Here is a 15,616-nt window from a genome sequence, read left to right as displayed (position 1 = left end):
GAAGGCACCCATAGTCAGATCTGCCTGTGCGTTCTTTATTTCAGGTGCATGACTTTGGCATTGCTTCCCCCTGAGGTTTGACCAAGTCATTGCTTTCCTTTTTATTCAGCCTGTACCCATTTATTAAAATGTGTTTCTTTACAGAACTAGAGATTTTGATTATTTTTTCTTTGTCATATATTTTAATGAATTCAAATATTTTTTATTTTATTTTTATATCAAACTGCTTGTCTTTGTCAACAATCTGGAAATACATTATTTCCTTTTGTGAATAGTAACCCTAATTGTAAGATATAAAAACTCCTGTCACAATATTATAGTCTGCTGCAGCTCCAGAGTCTCTTCAAATTCACCAACTAGTAAATACAATTAATTATTTTTGTTTTAACCAGAGCTCCTGCAGTTACTGCTTCCTGAAAAATAATGAGAAAGTTAAATGTGTTATCACATGGGCGTGTACTGATATTTCAGTATTAGTACCGAAAGATTAAAAAATACAGAGAATTTAGAAATTTGCCAGTTGTCCAAGTACCGATGTTTAAATTCCCTTCTCTTGAGATGGCAGAACGATTATTTTCAGTTCATTGCTTTGTCTGTGTGCTACAAACCCAACCACTTCCCACACCCTTGCTGAAAAGGGGGCCTTTAGAGTAAATGATACTTAAGAGATGAACAAGATTTTAAATCAAGTTTAATGTATTTTCCTCATGGGATCTATTTGCCAGAATTTGAAGGAGGACCTGTTTGCAGAGGATTTTGTGGGGTTTTTTTCCTTCTTTTTTTTCTTTTATTGTTCTGACCCATCATAATTTTACTATGAAAACAATAGAGTTCAAGTTCCAGAGCTACACTATGTTCCTAGATGTGTTAGATTATTAAGTGATTAGAACTTGGATTAAAAAATGCAGGAGTGGACAAAAAAATACTAACCTTCTCCTTTGAACCCGTCTGGATGAATTTTAGGTTTTGTGAAATAAGATTTTCACAGAGTTCCTTTTTAAATAATAGGAAATCAAAATACTTCCTAGTGACCTCATCCTCTACCCATGAAAAGTCCTATACGTCATCACAAGATTCATTCAGAATGTAAGGACTAGTCTCCCAGCACTTTAAGTGAAGAAGATAGACAACTCTGCTCTGCTTCACAAGGGAATTGAAACTGTCCAGATCAGACAGAGAGCGCTTAATCCTATTTTTTGTGGTGTGTGTCGGGGGGGTGGATGGGTCATATGTGAACTACACACTGGGTGACATGTAGCTGATGGACAGGGTGAGCCTCTTGTGATTGTGTAGAATGACTAGAGAATAGCTTCTCTTTTTCCTTTTCAATTTGTATACTGCCAGATGGTGTTATATTTTTCTCGCTTTTGTCCTATTCAAGTTCCACCGTTTTTTCAAACTCAAAGTGTAATTTTCTATAGTAAAGGTGTATAATTTTTTATCATTTTAATAGAGATCTTTGTAGAATTTCATTTTAGAGCATTGAACTGACATGGACTATAGTTGAAATAAATATGAAAAAACCCAATAATTTAAATAATGAGCAATTTCTTTTGTTATTGGTCAGAGTAATTGAACAGCAACAGCTGCAGTGGTTTTCTTGTATTTTCTAAATAAATTATAATTGTGTTAATAGACTGTGCTTCAGTTATGATTAGTGTATTTTCTTTTTATTTTCTGTTCTTTTTCAATCAATAATTTAGGCTTTTTTCTGAACAAAAGAAATAATATATCTACAGGACTTGTTTATCTTGTTACTGCTATGCGTTAATTCCAGTGAGTATTTGTAAAGTTGTACCGTACAAGATACTATAGTGCCTTTTTGAAACCATTAGTTAGGGCATATTTATGTATAGATCTTATAGCAATAGAGATATGAAAAAGGAAATTAAATAATAAATTACTTGAAATCAGGTGTTTGGTAGAGAAATATTTAACTTCCTGTTGTAACAGATCCAGAAAATTCTGTATCAAGAGTGTTGTGAGGGGAAAAAAAAGATACAAATGGTGACCTTTAACCATCGTGGACATTAAAGGGGAAAATATAAAAACTGAACACAAATATTTAGGGTTTATAATTTGTAGTTCAATGTTTATTTTATAATGCTTCTTATAGCTTGTTAGGTGCTGGCATGTTGCTTCAGATATTCTACTTTGGAAGAGCTAATTAGTTAATTCCTTAGATGTCAGCAATAGCAGATTTATAACAATTTAAAATCTTTTAAAAAATTAAAAAGTTGGCATTTCACTGTCTAGTTAATATGTAATTTTTCACATCAGCTGTCTGTGGTCTTTCTTTTAGATTTGTTAACAACATCTAAGACACGGCCTCGTGAACTGTGCACACGCTTGAATAACGATTACAGCCATTTGATGCTGTATTTTGCAGGGGCTTTGCACATGCTGTAGCCTTCAAGTTAAGACCTTGCGTAACTGTTCAGGTGCAGTTTTGATCTGTGTTTTAAAAGCATGTGAAAATCACAGCAAGTTGCATGTTCATTGTACATTTGCAGCATTGTCTACTCATTCCTTACCCAGGGTTACCAGAGCAACCTGAAGTTTGGAATTTCCTCAATTTTGAGGGCTTAACTTTGCAAGAGGTCATTATAACTATTTGGGCTACTGTCCCAAAACATGCTTCACATACTCTCACTATCCTAAGCATATTTTCTCACAGATAGTGGGGGTATGAGCACAAGATAGAGAGTGAAGACTCTCTGATGGATGGATTCCCTCTGTAAACAGGACAGTACTACAAAATCTTATGGAGCAGAAAGCACAGAGAACTTGTTTCCTATAAACACTTAATGATTTTTTACAAAAATAAATGTTTAAAATTGTTTTGTATAAGATAAAATTGTCCTTTGAAAGTCCAAGTCAAACAGTGATTGATTGATCAAGTTGGTCTTCAGATTCTCTTGCATGTGTTCCTGCTTTTCTAGCAAAACAAAATCAGGTGTTTTCTTGAAAATAAGTTAAAAATAATTCAGAGTGGAGAAAATGAAATATTCTAATTTAAATCTTTTATCTCTGACTACAGATAAACAGTTCTGTCAATATAAACCCCCAAAATACTGTCATGGCCTATATACCTACATCAGTTTACCAAAAATGCAGTACTGCGTTGTGTTTATGCAAAACAGAATCCATACATCATCGGTATTTGTATTAAGTTTTGAAAAAGGATGGAAAAGAAACAGAAATATAAATAGCTGCAGATACATCATGTAGCAAAGAAAGGCAGTTAAAGCATGATGGCCATAACCCCACAGGATTGAAAATCTGAGAGACAAAGATTCTTTTGTGGCTTATATGATGTGATCTGTTTTTCAGTACATGAACCACTCAGTTGTTTAACAGGCTAGTGAACTGATCTCTAAGATCTAAAGTTTAAGAAGTTTTATCAAAAATAGCATTTCTTTCAATTCAAAATCATAGCTTCTCAACTTCCTACTTTAAGGCAATGAAATTGATTTGAAAGAGTCATTTTAAAAATCAAAATAGTGTAAATTTTATAAAGGAAGATGCCTTTATTTCCTCACAAACTGAATGCTCTCATTTTCCCTATGCTTTCAGAGATTAATTTTTTTCATGAAACAGTATTCATGTTACCAGTAGCTTACTAGTGCTTACTACTAACAGATATGGATTTTGTCCTAAAAAGATGTCTTCTTGTCTCAGAACACTGTTTTAATTAGACTAATGGTTTCGCTGGCCCTAAATACACTTTTTGTAAATACAAAAAAAAAAAAAAAAAAAAAGAGAAAATTGGTCCAAGTATGTGGTGTTCTTTGTCTTTAATAAAATGCGTCGATCCTGTTTTTCCTGTGCGATGGAGACTTGGCCTTTAAGCTCCATCATAGCTGCATAATCCATTTTCCTGGCTGCTGAGCTTGTGTTTCTGGATAGGAGAGATCTTTTTGTCATAGTTGTGTATACAGTACCTAATGTGCTGCACATCACAGCTTAGAGTCTATAAGCATGTAAAAGGAAAAAGGTTGAGTAATTACATAGATAATTTGCATGAGAAATTATAGACAGTTCTTGAAAATTGTCTCAAGGATTCCACGCGTGATTGTAAATAAAGTTCAGTTGAAAATCGTCCGAGCTGCATGGAACTTTCATCTGACTGTGGTCATTAACATTTCTAGGCTTGGAAATTTTTTCCTAGGGCTTCCTGCTAATCCAGCTTAACAGTACTGTTCCCTGTAGTTAAAGATCTAACAGGAGAGATTTGAGGAGAAGCTAATATGAGCTATGATTCAAAACACACCATTTGTGATGTATTTTGCATTAGTATTAGAAGAAAGGATTGTGTGAGCTACCTCTTCACTTCTTTGGCAGAAGGCTCAGGAGAAGGAGGCTGAATTATGTCCCATCCAGACCTTACTACTAGTTTACATAAATTCACATTTTCAAGGCTATCTTCATGAGAAAGAGACTTGTACTTCAAAGAAATTTACACTTTGTAGTCTTGAAGGAGAGAGGAAGATCTTGGACATCCTATACGGTCATTGAGTAAAATCTCAGGTAAAAAAAATTAAATGTTCTTTAACAATGTGATGATTGACTGAAAGGCCAGAGAAAATGTATGTTTAAAATTTAATTCTAACCCCTGTTGGTCAGATATCCAAACTGTTACCCTTGAGTATTTCAGTGTGATAGAAAGTGATCCTTATCTCAGCATAGAGGTAGCTTTTGAGTTTTGTTGTGGGGCTTCTGTTGTTTTTTTTGCTGTTTTCTGGACTAAAGAGTCAGTAGTTTTAAGAAAATCTCTTTTTAACCACCGATGGTTGAGTTGTGTATTACTGGGAATTTTTTTTCTAAAACTCAGCCAGTTTTGGAACAAAAATATTGAGATAATAAGGATGAATGCAGCGGATCAGAAGGTGCAAGGAAAAGTGAGAGATCAGAAACACTATCTGCTGCAAAGAGTGATGAAAGTTGAGTGGTGGATGAATGTATGCGACATAAACCGTGGAGAGTGCATTTTCAAACTGCCAAGGCTTTCTGTCTCTTTCTTTACTTCTGCTTAGTAACTTATTTTTGCAAGCCACCAGTAGTGTTGTTTTCTGAATAGGTTATGTATTTGCCCAAAAGGAATGTTTCTTTGAAGCTATTCAGCTAATTGCAAGGAACTTTGAACTAAAAATGTGCTTGCATGGTCAGGGTGTAGGAAATGTGTAACTTAAAAGTTGGTTTCCTTTTTTTATCACCTTTGTTATTCTTTCTACCATACGTATACTGTGCAGCAATGTTTAACCTCCTTCATCCACTGTCTGTCTGTGGAAGCCAGAATTGAGCTGCTTGCACTGTCTTGGTCGCAATACTTTTTTCTCCCCTTCCTTTCTCTTCTACTCCTCTAAGGTGGACATTTATGATGATTAATTGTGTTCCAGTAGTACACTAGGAAACCATGGTGTTGAGTGTTATATAAACATAATGACAAAAGATTCCCCTGTGTCCTGCTTACCCCTGGGAAAACACGAGGCACGGAAAGACTGACTTGCTCAAGGCTATACAAAACGAGTATTTTTGCAAGAGTTCAAAACTGCACTCATTTTTCCTGAGTATCTATAAAATTGTCCTGCTTGAACCACATTCTTCCCCACTTCAGCTATCTGTAGTAAAGCTACACATAAATTAATTGCTGTTAATGGTAGAGTACAGCAGTAACAGGGTTCTGTTTGCACTGTGGCATCGCTGCATCAGTCTGCCAGGAGATCCAAATTCTTACTGTCTGGTGCTAAAACTTAATGTGCTTTGCAGCATGATGTGAAGGTTTAAACTAATGCAAAGAAATATAATTAATTACTCCTACGCACTTTTACTTCTGTTTTTCAGGGTGTGTTTTTTTCCTTCTGGTGAGCAATATATATCCTACTTATTATGAAACTATATGGAAAGCAAATAAGAGAAGCAAGCCTGTGATTCATTTGAATTTAAGCAGTAAAACAGGAAGCTTTCTGAATTAAAATGCTGAGTTGAACTCTGCATTTCTGCATTTCTTGACCTAGTATAAAATGCATTAGTTGTGGCATTCAGAGGAATTCTTAGTTTTGTATTTCAGCCAGGATAGGAAAAGGGACTACAGTAGCAACCCATAGCAAGCCAGTTTAAAGATAATTTCTGAAAGGAATGTGTGTGTGTGTTTGATGGAGAGGTGTGAAGGGTCATGTTCTCTTGGTGGTGCATGGAGATCTGTGGGTAGCTCCTGTTCCAGGCAAGGAGAGTTACTCATGGGAGGGCTTTGTATCTTTTCTTGAGCCCTCTGGCCCCTATCCAGCAAAGGAAAGCACTTTTAAGTCCTTGCTTAGTATTTGTGATCCCAGTGACTTGGAAGTAGTGGCAATTTGATTGCTGAAAGCTAGAATCCTCAGCGCATCTCAGAATTATGCCCAGTATTCTCAGCATAATAAGGTTACAGATAGGGTTTGGGGTTTCATCTGTCTTTCTGATATTATCAGACATGGGTACATTCTTCTCTCACCAGTGCCTGCTTTTTGAAGTCTAAATACAAATCTTGAATAGTACTGATATATATATATATATATATTAATAATTTCTTTCATGGATAATAACCTTAGTTGAAAGATTTAAAATTATTAATGAAATCGAGCCTTTCAATCTCTGCTTCCTTCATTGTAACTTTAGTTGCTATTAATCAGCGATGGTTTTCCTGTCAAGGTTTAATGGAACTAGTGCGTATAAGAATTTACAGACAGTTCACTTGTAAGATCTCTACATCTTTATTAATGTAAGCAAACGAATACTGTGCTATCGGTTTACTGTTATTAGCTAAGAAAATATCTGTAGCTAAGAAAGTATCTTTATTGTCTCTGCATTTTTAAAATTTTGTATTATTTGTGCTTAAAATTAATTCTCAGCCATAAGTATGGGGTAAATCATAAGTTATACCAGCTTTTGTGTGTTGTTAGGTCGTTCAAGGAACACAAGTTTACCATAAGGATGTCTTTGACAATTTTCATTTGTTGCATCTCCTTTTTTTTTTTTAGCAATCAATAGAAAAATATTTCCTTCTTCTGGCTTCTTTGTTATTTCTTCTTTGATGCAAACTGGAGTAAAACTTGAGGCAGGAAAGGGAACAGTAAGAAAAAAACAAAATGGACTTTGTCTCAATCACTAGACATCAAGTTGATGTTCTTTCCCAGTAAAAACATATTACCACCTTCCAAATGTCCCTAAACAGAACGGGACAAAACCCACCTTGGATTACACCTATGGAAACTCGGCACATGTGCCTTACACAGAGACCCAGTTCTTGAGAGTTCTGAGAAATTATGACCTTCCACTGCTGTGTAAAATGTGAGACACTGAGGATGCTTAAAGTTCAGCCAGTCTAAAAATTCAGTTGAAGAGCTTGGGGTAACTAAAGCATACATATGGAGTGTGCCTGGTCTCCTGTGCTCCAGCACTTGAGAATTTTTGCCTTTCTAGAACTGAATTTCTGAAGGGTGACAGTTCTTTTGCTTGCCAAGATTAAAGACAGAAAAAATTAGCAGGGAGTTTTCCAAAAGAAAGAGTGAAAAAACTAGTTTAAAAGTCTGAACATCACAATAACCAAGGAAGCCACATCTTTAAAAGTGTCATCAGTGATACTTGAGAAGACAGTGCCAGATTTTAGTTTGTGTGCATATCTCTTTTGGAAAGTAAGTAGTGAGCCACTCTGGCCAAATGACAAGATTTAAGAGGTGATATGATCCAAATGGCTCTTACAGAATTTGGAGATCTGCTATTTTTAGTTGCTAGTGTTTAATATTAATCTTCATTAGGAAGTACATAAGCAGAAACAACTAAGCTGGCTTAAGTAGCTGAGAGTATAGAAATATTTTAAAAAATATCTTGTAGTGATTAGAATACTCAAATCCAGCAAAACAGTTAGTCGATCATCTCCTCAAAAAGAAATAATTCAGGAGGACAAGGTTGATTTATGAGGTGAGGTTGTCTTGTGTAGCAGTCTTGTTGCACCGGATATTGAAGAAACTTTATCTTGGACCTGGTCGTAGTCAGAAATTGAGATCTCACACTTGAGGTATTAAAATAAGCTCAGAAGCAGCGGAAGTCAACAGGATCAAACAGGGAATGTTCCGAGTTTGAGAAGAGGTTAAGACTGTGAAACACACAAACATCCCTACTACTGAGCCTTGTAAAACTTTGGAAATTTCTATGTATGATTTTGCATTGTTTAAAGCAAACAAAATAACGTATGGATCGTACAGTAGAATTCAAACCACACTTTTTTTTTTCCAAGATAATGGATCTGACAATATTCTTTGTGTCATTAAAGCAGTGTTTGAAGAAAACCTGGTTAATACTATTTAGAATTTTCCCAAAAGCTTTGAATAAAGCATTCACAAAATGAGACACAAAAACTGAGATGGCAAACAGTTATTAGGATTAAATGATCAATTAGCATTCTGGGTAAAAACTAACCTGGGTTCAGAAGGCATTTCAGTGTACCACAACTTCGAGTCAGTGTATTGAAGTATTACCTGTACATCAGGCTGTAAATAAAATGAACCATTGGGCTCAAACATAGTTTGTAATGTCCAAATCGTGGTAGATAAATAGCCATAGCAGGCAAACTAACATTGATTAGTGCAAAGTAGTGTGCGTTCAAGTAGAAAATTTAGATTACTTATGTACATCTAAGTTTCAAATTAGATACATCTGCTCAGGATAAAAGCTTAGCAAGTAATTGTCAAAGACTTAGTGAAGACTTCTGTTCCTTTCATAACTAAGATGAAAATGATGTTAAACATAGGAGTAAAATAAAGAATAGTATGGAGTTTATTGTAATCCCCTTGTGTAGATCCATGATACAGCCTTCTAAGGAATACTAGATGTTCTGTGGATCCAACATAGTGTTACAAAATAAAAAGGATTGGGAGAAGTACAGTATGAATGATTAAAAGCCTCAAAAAAATCTCCCATGAAGTCAAATAAAGGGGGAGAATGTGATTGCTTATGCCAGAGAGAACAGGAATGAAGACGTGATTGTACATGAGGCAATGAATAGTAAATAAAAATTGTAAAAATTAGAGCAAATAGAAGTTTTCCATCTGACTAGTTCTTAAAGAAACAAAAGGATATTAAATGAAATCAAGGTCTAAAATTCAGGACTGAAAAAAGAGAGCTCATTTTAGTGTGCATCTCATTGAAACACAGGATATCAAGACAAAAAGATTCAGAGATATTAGGATTTGTATTATTTGTAATTCTTTCATCGAGTAAGATATGTTTGTTGCTGTGTTTATTGTTCTTGACAAAATAATATGGCAGGAGGGAGGTGTAGTTTAGAGAGCTTTTCGTAATTTAGAGAGCTAGCAAAGTTTCATTAGTCATTTTTATTGCTAACTTTTTGAGTTTTGTTCTCTGTGGGAGGGTTTTACACCTTCTCAAGGTCACATATTTTTCTAATTCTGGTAACACGATCTGTTTTCATCTAAGTTTCTTGTTAAAGAACTGCATCAATCTTTCTTACATTTCTTAACACTGCTCAGTGTGGGGACTTGTAGCTATGTAGCTGAGAAGTTAGTGACATCTCATGGTAACCATGGAAAATTACAGGTCATTCGTGGTAAGGTTTTGGCATTTATAATTTAACAAACATTGCAAATGTTTTCTAGGTCAGAATTCTTTAATATGTTTGTACATACCTCTCACATTTAATTCTCTGGTGTTCGTTATTTATCTAGAGACTGCCTCAAGTTTTTCTAAGGCTGAAATACTGATACTTGTCAGCATCTGAAGTCTGAATTCTGTGGTGTGTAGTGCCTATATATTTGTCACTTACAAAACAATCATATAACATTATTGTCTCTCCTGGTTTTACTTGTTTTAGGTACAAAATCAGCTACAGAGTATGCTAATGGTGGTTACGATATTGTGTCACCTGCTCCATCAGTATACTTGGGCACATTCCAAATTTTGCATCTGCTGGAAGATCTAAAGATGGCATTGGAAATGCTAGAGGATCCTCAAGAGAAAGAAGCACTGCGAAATCAAATTCCAGGGGCCACAGTAGTGTGTATACGGGAGTGGTTTGAAGAGAATCTGGTGAGTAGTTATTTATAGCTTTTTCATTTTGTTTACAAACAGCATTGCTTCAAGTATTTTGATACTTCAATTATTTTTATAGTAGCTGAAATCTGCATACTTAGAGAACTGCAGGGGATGGTGAGCAATCATAGAAAGCTGAGAATATTGCCACTTTAGTGCTGATTACTAAAAAGGCAGATATAGGAGTGTAAGAAGCTGGTAAAAGACCTTATTTTGTCCTTGGTGAGAGAAAAGAGTAAATAGGAACTACCAAACAAGTTACCTTTTCTGTGTTTTTTATTTTTGGTTTGGTTTGGTTTTGTTGGACTTTGCTTGAGATACCAAACGGATTTATGATTAGTTATAAAACTTCATTTTTAAACTACCAATTGGGAATATGGTGGCATTGTCAAAGGGACAAATTCAAATTTAGTGATTCTCCTATCGTTTTCCTCACCACATTTCCTTTACCTTAAATATCACTATTGTGAATCTCCAAAGTATCTTGAACACAAGGCAGTGGTGGTAAATGCAGGAAAGCTCTATCTTCTGAATATGAGACATTCATATTGGCATTTGACTGTATTGGAAAGGACTGAGGCTTACCAGGTGAGGAGCAGATCTTCAGACAGACCTTGAAAGAGACCCCACTGGATGTAAAGGAAGAGAAGCAGCAAGTCCTGCCAGACCACTCCTCTTCCCCAAGCCTGTCACTGCAAGTGAATGGTGGTTTCCTAATGAGTGAAAGCTACCTATCACTTTCTAAACTTCAGAAAAGTTTTCTAGATTAATGGGGTTTATTCTGGCTTTGTCAGTGCACGTTACTTTTATGTAATTGTGTCTGTAGCTTCTGTTTCAGTGTGTATCATCTGTTGTAGCTGTCTTGTGCCTATTATAACCTAACATTGTTGCAGAAGTAGCTGCTTTTGTTTGAACCTGTCAACTGCTGGTTTGTTGGCATTCTCCAGAGGCTTATGGCTGGAAAGTTCTGTTTGGGACTCTGAGAGAAAGGAATGAGAATGTGGTACCAGTTTTGAAAGCAAAAGGTGAAGGCGATGTTTAATTTGGATTTACAGTATTAGATTTTGAGTTCATAACCTCATGCTAGCTTCTGCTGAATTCCTGCCTTAGCAGAAACTTTAATGCTTTTTTTAAAGCTTTGCCATAACTAAAAGATGCTTTTAATGCATGAAAGACATACATTTTTGGAGTTGTTCACAATAAAGTTGGTCCTGAACCACCAAGTTTTGGAGAGTTTGAATCTGGTGGTCTGTTTTTTGGCCCCTCTGTTGCAGAAAAATTAATTAAGCTAGTTTTTCAGCTCTGCAAGGTAGGTAACACTTTGACTCCTCATATTAATCTATATATATATATGTATCTCTTCTTTTTTATGAGAAACCAGCCAAAACAGAAGGCACAGTTCTCTCTTAAAGCTGCAGTTTGATGTCCGAAAAACCTTATCTAGTGCATCAAGAGTAGTGTTCGTTTGATAAAGCAATTGGGCAGTCTGGATTCAGAACCAACAGAACAGGGAAATTTGGTGGTATAGAGTATCTCTGGTGCAATACGTTGAGATCACTGTTTTTAAAATATTTTGCACTGTTCTGTATTGACAAATTCTGCACTGGTAGAGACATGGACAGGGAGGGTGGTGCATAGTTGCTCTGACTTATTTGAAAATGGATAGTAATGTATGTGTTTTTAGACCTTTTTTATATTTTTTTAAAACACAGATAATTTGTAAGCGTGCACAGAACTTCCACGGATTTCAAATTTGGAAAAGCTTTCTCCACTGACAAACAGCAGTTTTACTTGGAAATTGAGAAGAAATTTGATAAAGCTCAGCTCAGTTCAGTGAAATGGAATGTGTATTTCATAGTTCTGTCCCATACTGAAAAGCCCTTAATTCCAGCCCAAGCTATGAAGTATGATACTTGATATGTGAAAAAGGATACTCAAGGAAGTAAGCTGTGGAGAGAATGAGAACTCTGTAGCTCAATGAATCCATTCACATAAGCCTCAAACAAAGTTTGGTTATCATTACTCTAGGAAATGTTGGGAGTGTCATAAAAAACTCCTGCTCTATTCCCATGGTTGAAACACATCAAGTTTGAAGTGGTTTGCTGATTTATTAAAGATATAATCAACTAGAAATCACTGAACTATATATTTAGGATCAACATCAGCAATCAAACAGATAAACCAGAATACTAGATGCTTAAGAATTGATAAAGAACACCTACAAATTTCTAAATGCAGTTCTATGATTTCAAAAAGTTAAAATCACACAGACATGTACACATACACATTGACAGTTACACACACATTTCCTCTCTCACAGCGAGTGTCGGTTACAAGTATGAACTGTGGATGTGAGTTCTCCCAATGGACATGTGGGTGCTTCAGCGTTGGTGTGCACCCGTGGAGCTCCCTATGGTCTGCTAACCCCCGTGCGGGTGAGGAAGCACCCCACGAGTTCACATAGGCACCCCTGAGGTGTGGGTCCCCACTTGCTGAAACTGGTAACTCTCAGGTAAAACATCATTACATAGAATATGCCAGATGCTCTCAAGTGGGGTTTGTTTCAGAGTGACTCTTCTAATCATTCTCTTTAAAGTGCAGGCTAGCAATCCAGTAGAGAGATTTGCAATAGCATTGTTGTAGTCAACTGAAATGGTACTTAAAACAATGTTTGATACCAGTAGCAGTAGTTGATTTGTAACAAACTTTGGAGTGGATGGTGAACTGATGCTTTTGAACTTTTTTTTAGAGCTATTGTAAGTAAGATTTGAGGGGGATTTTCTTTCATGGATGATTAATTCCACATCTGTTTCCTTTTGGGGTCCATGCACCTTCCTTAGAAGCTGGAGGGCTGCTCTAGCATGAAGTGAACAAGCCACTGGTTTTAGGGAATGCAGCAACTGCTTTGTTTCTAACATTATACAGGAATAGGTGAGGTCAAAGATATTCCCAGTTTATCTTGACTAGGAATACATTAGAAACAAAAGATACAAAAGGTACTAATGTTTATTTTAAAAGCAGATAAACATGATTCTTTCAAGGAGAGTTATTTCGTTATTCTTTTTCACTTCAAATAAGTGCTTGAAAACTGTATTAAAAATCATTGCAGCTGCCATCCTTAATCAAGACTACAAACAATGTGGTTTATGGAAATAATCTGAATTTGTGTTTTGCTACTGCCCTATATTGGCTTTTACGGGAAAGGGCAGAAATGGGAGTCAGATGACTCAAGACTAGTTCCTGTTAGCATTTAACAGCCAGCACTTTGGTTTAAACAGAAGTATGGAATAGAAGTCCCAATTATTTCCTTGTGTGTTTCTCCTGCATTAGCAATCATCATAACCTAATGTGGCCCTGCAAGGTCTCTGAGCCAGAGTCATGGCTATCCCTGCTAGTCCTCTTTGTGCCACACAGCAGTATTTGGGATTTGCAGGTTAGAGTGACTGAACCTTCTTTGTCTTGTTTGTTTGTATTGGAGTATCATCTAGAAACTGGGGCTCAATGGTACTAGAACGAGAAAAATAAATTCTGCAGAAAATTGCCCTTGGTCTTATAATTCAAGTAGCTTTGCAGCTTTGGTAATTGCTGCTTAGTGTGCTGAACTACACCTAGTGTTTAAATAAATAAGGCTGTGGAGTTTAGCCTTTTGGCCAGCTTCGAGGCACATTGGCTTGTTGCTGATCTGTCAGGAATCTTCTGTGATGATTATAGGTACTACAGCTGGTCATATTAGAGTCTTCCTTTCCTTCAGTTCCAACTATGGAATTTATCAGACATGAAATACTGCCAAGTTGTGTTTTGTGGTCTGTTTGATTTTTATTTTTTTTCTTCTTTTTGTAAACAATTGTAACTTAAGTTATTTGGTCTGTCTGCTCTAGGTGTAAATACCAAAGATGTGGGAAAATTTAGATATGCTTAGTGTGAAAACTTTAGACATCATGTTTCATACCTGATACCACCTTGCTATCTTTCTCCTTTGAAAGCATCTGCTTTATTTCTTTTTTTATGGAACCATTGGTGGTGATTTGGTGTTTCAGTGATTTGGTGGAGTTGAATTTTGTGCTTATCCTCTACAGTCCTCTAAGGAAGAGGCATGCCATTTGTGGAACTGAAGGTGTGCTTTTTGAAAAGTCTCCTTTTTGCGTTTGAGTGGCCTGGGATCTGTGAACATATCAGATACTTGAGTTTACAGTATATGGGCACGGTAACTGTGCTGTCACTGCTTTGAGATAGATGTAATAGGTTTGACAAAGTTAGCACTGAATTTAGAGACATTATTACTGTGTATCATAGTATGAGGATTTAATAGTTGCTGTAACTGCACAAATTTTTTGACAAAGCTAAAATAGAAGAAAGCATCATTAACTATAGACTTTTAACTACTTAAGAACTGCATACAAATTTTTGCCTCAAAGAGAACATCTGGAGTGTTTCACATGCCTTACAATTGTAAATTATTTGGCCTTAAAAACAGAACAAAAAACCCTGGGGTTATCATGGAGAGTTCATATAAAACAATTTTGTGTATAGTTTCAATGCTTCTTGTTAAATATTTTAGTATTGCTAGTGACCACATGACGTATCACAAAGCAGGTAGTCATTTCAGCATTAAAAATTAAGTGCTGCAGTAACATCTGACTGCATTTGACTCGGTGAGCTATGAGAGAATGTATTTAGTTACAGTTTCATTTCATAACTCTAAATGAACTTCTACACTGTTAAGTTATTTCTTAGTCTATACATCTTTATGGAACCCTTTTCTTAGTAGAGAGAAATGCTAGTGCTCTTATAGTGGTCCTAAAATTATTTTAAGCATGAGTGAAAGCCTCATTTCCAGGGTCAAAAAACATGATCTTCCTTCTGGAGGAACATTTATATTTAAAGCAAGCCACATAATCATGTACCTTTATATACTGACCCTTGAAATGCTGCTTCTTGAAAACTTATTCATATTTGCCTGATTATGTTTTTTCTCAGAAGCCTAATTCTGAGATTTGAGGAAACAGGAAAGGGAGAAGATCAGAAGAAATAGTAGAGGAATGTGTGGTAGAGGCAATTTGTTAAAATAATGTGATTTGTCTTAGAGTTTATGCTGTGTTTTGTCTTATTTCATGCTTTGTGTTTTTGTAGCGGTAAAACCAGACATTTTAGCAGGAATATGTTAAATTTCGTAAGAGTCTTGGTTGCCATTTGATCATGATTAACATTCAGAAGAGATTGGTTCCACTGTGTGTTAAAATCAAGGAATTTTTTTCCCCTAGTGTCTTCACAGGGACTTGGAGTAAAACAGTAAACCCCAGTTCAGAATTCTGACTTGGTGGAGTTTGCGAAGTTTTGAAATTACTTCAAAGTTTTATTTTAAGCATGTGTTAAAGTGCTCTGCTGAAACATAATCACTGGTCTCTTTATTTCCCTTCTGTCTCAAATTTGTTTTACAGTTATCTGTCCAGGACAGAGGCAACAAATGACTGCAATACAGGGCACTTGAATATACTTGAAAACATGCTTTATAAAAGTATCAATAGAATTTTTC

At 35.8% G+C, this 15,616-nt stretch overlaps 1 protein-coding gene across 1 annotated transcript in view; it reads left to right on the top strand.

The window, feature by feature from the left end:
- The window catches only part of PPFIBP2 (PPFIA binding protein 2), a 105,220-nt gene that overhangs the window by 22,700 nt on the left and 66,904 nt on the right, over positions 1-15,616 (top strand). The window contains exon 3 of the mRNA XM_074918039.1: positions 9,866-10,080. Coding sequence (XP_074774140.1) covers positions 9,866-10,080 — 215 coding nt within the window. The remainder of the gene's footprint in view (positions 1-9,865; positions 10,081-15,616) is intronic.

This window comes from Athene noctua, chromosome 14 (genome assembly GCF_965140245.1).
Source record: "Athene noctua chromosome 14, bAthNoc1.hap1.1, whole genome shotgun sequence".
Lineage (NCBI taxonomy): Eukaryota > Metazoa > Chordata > Aves > Strigiformes > Strigidae > Athene > Athene noctua.
Note: the sequence above shows the minus strand (reverse complement) of the source record. Positions and strands in the feature narration are given on the sequence as shown.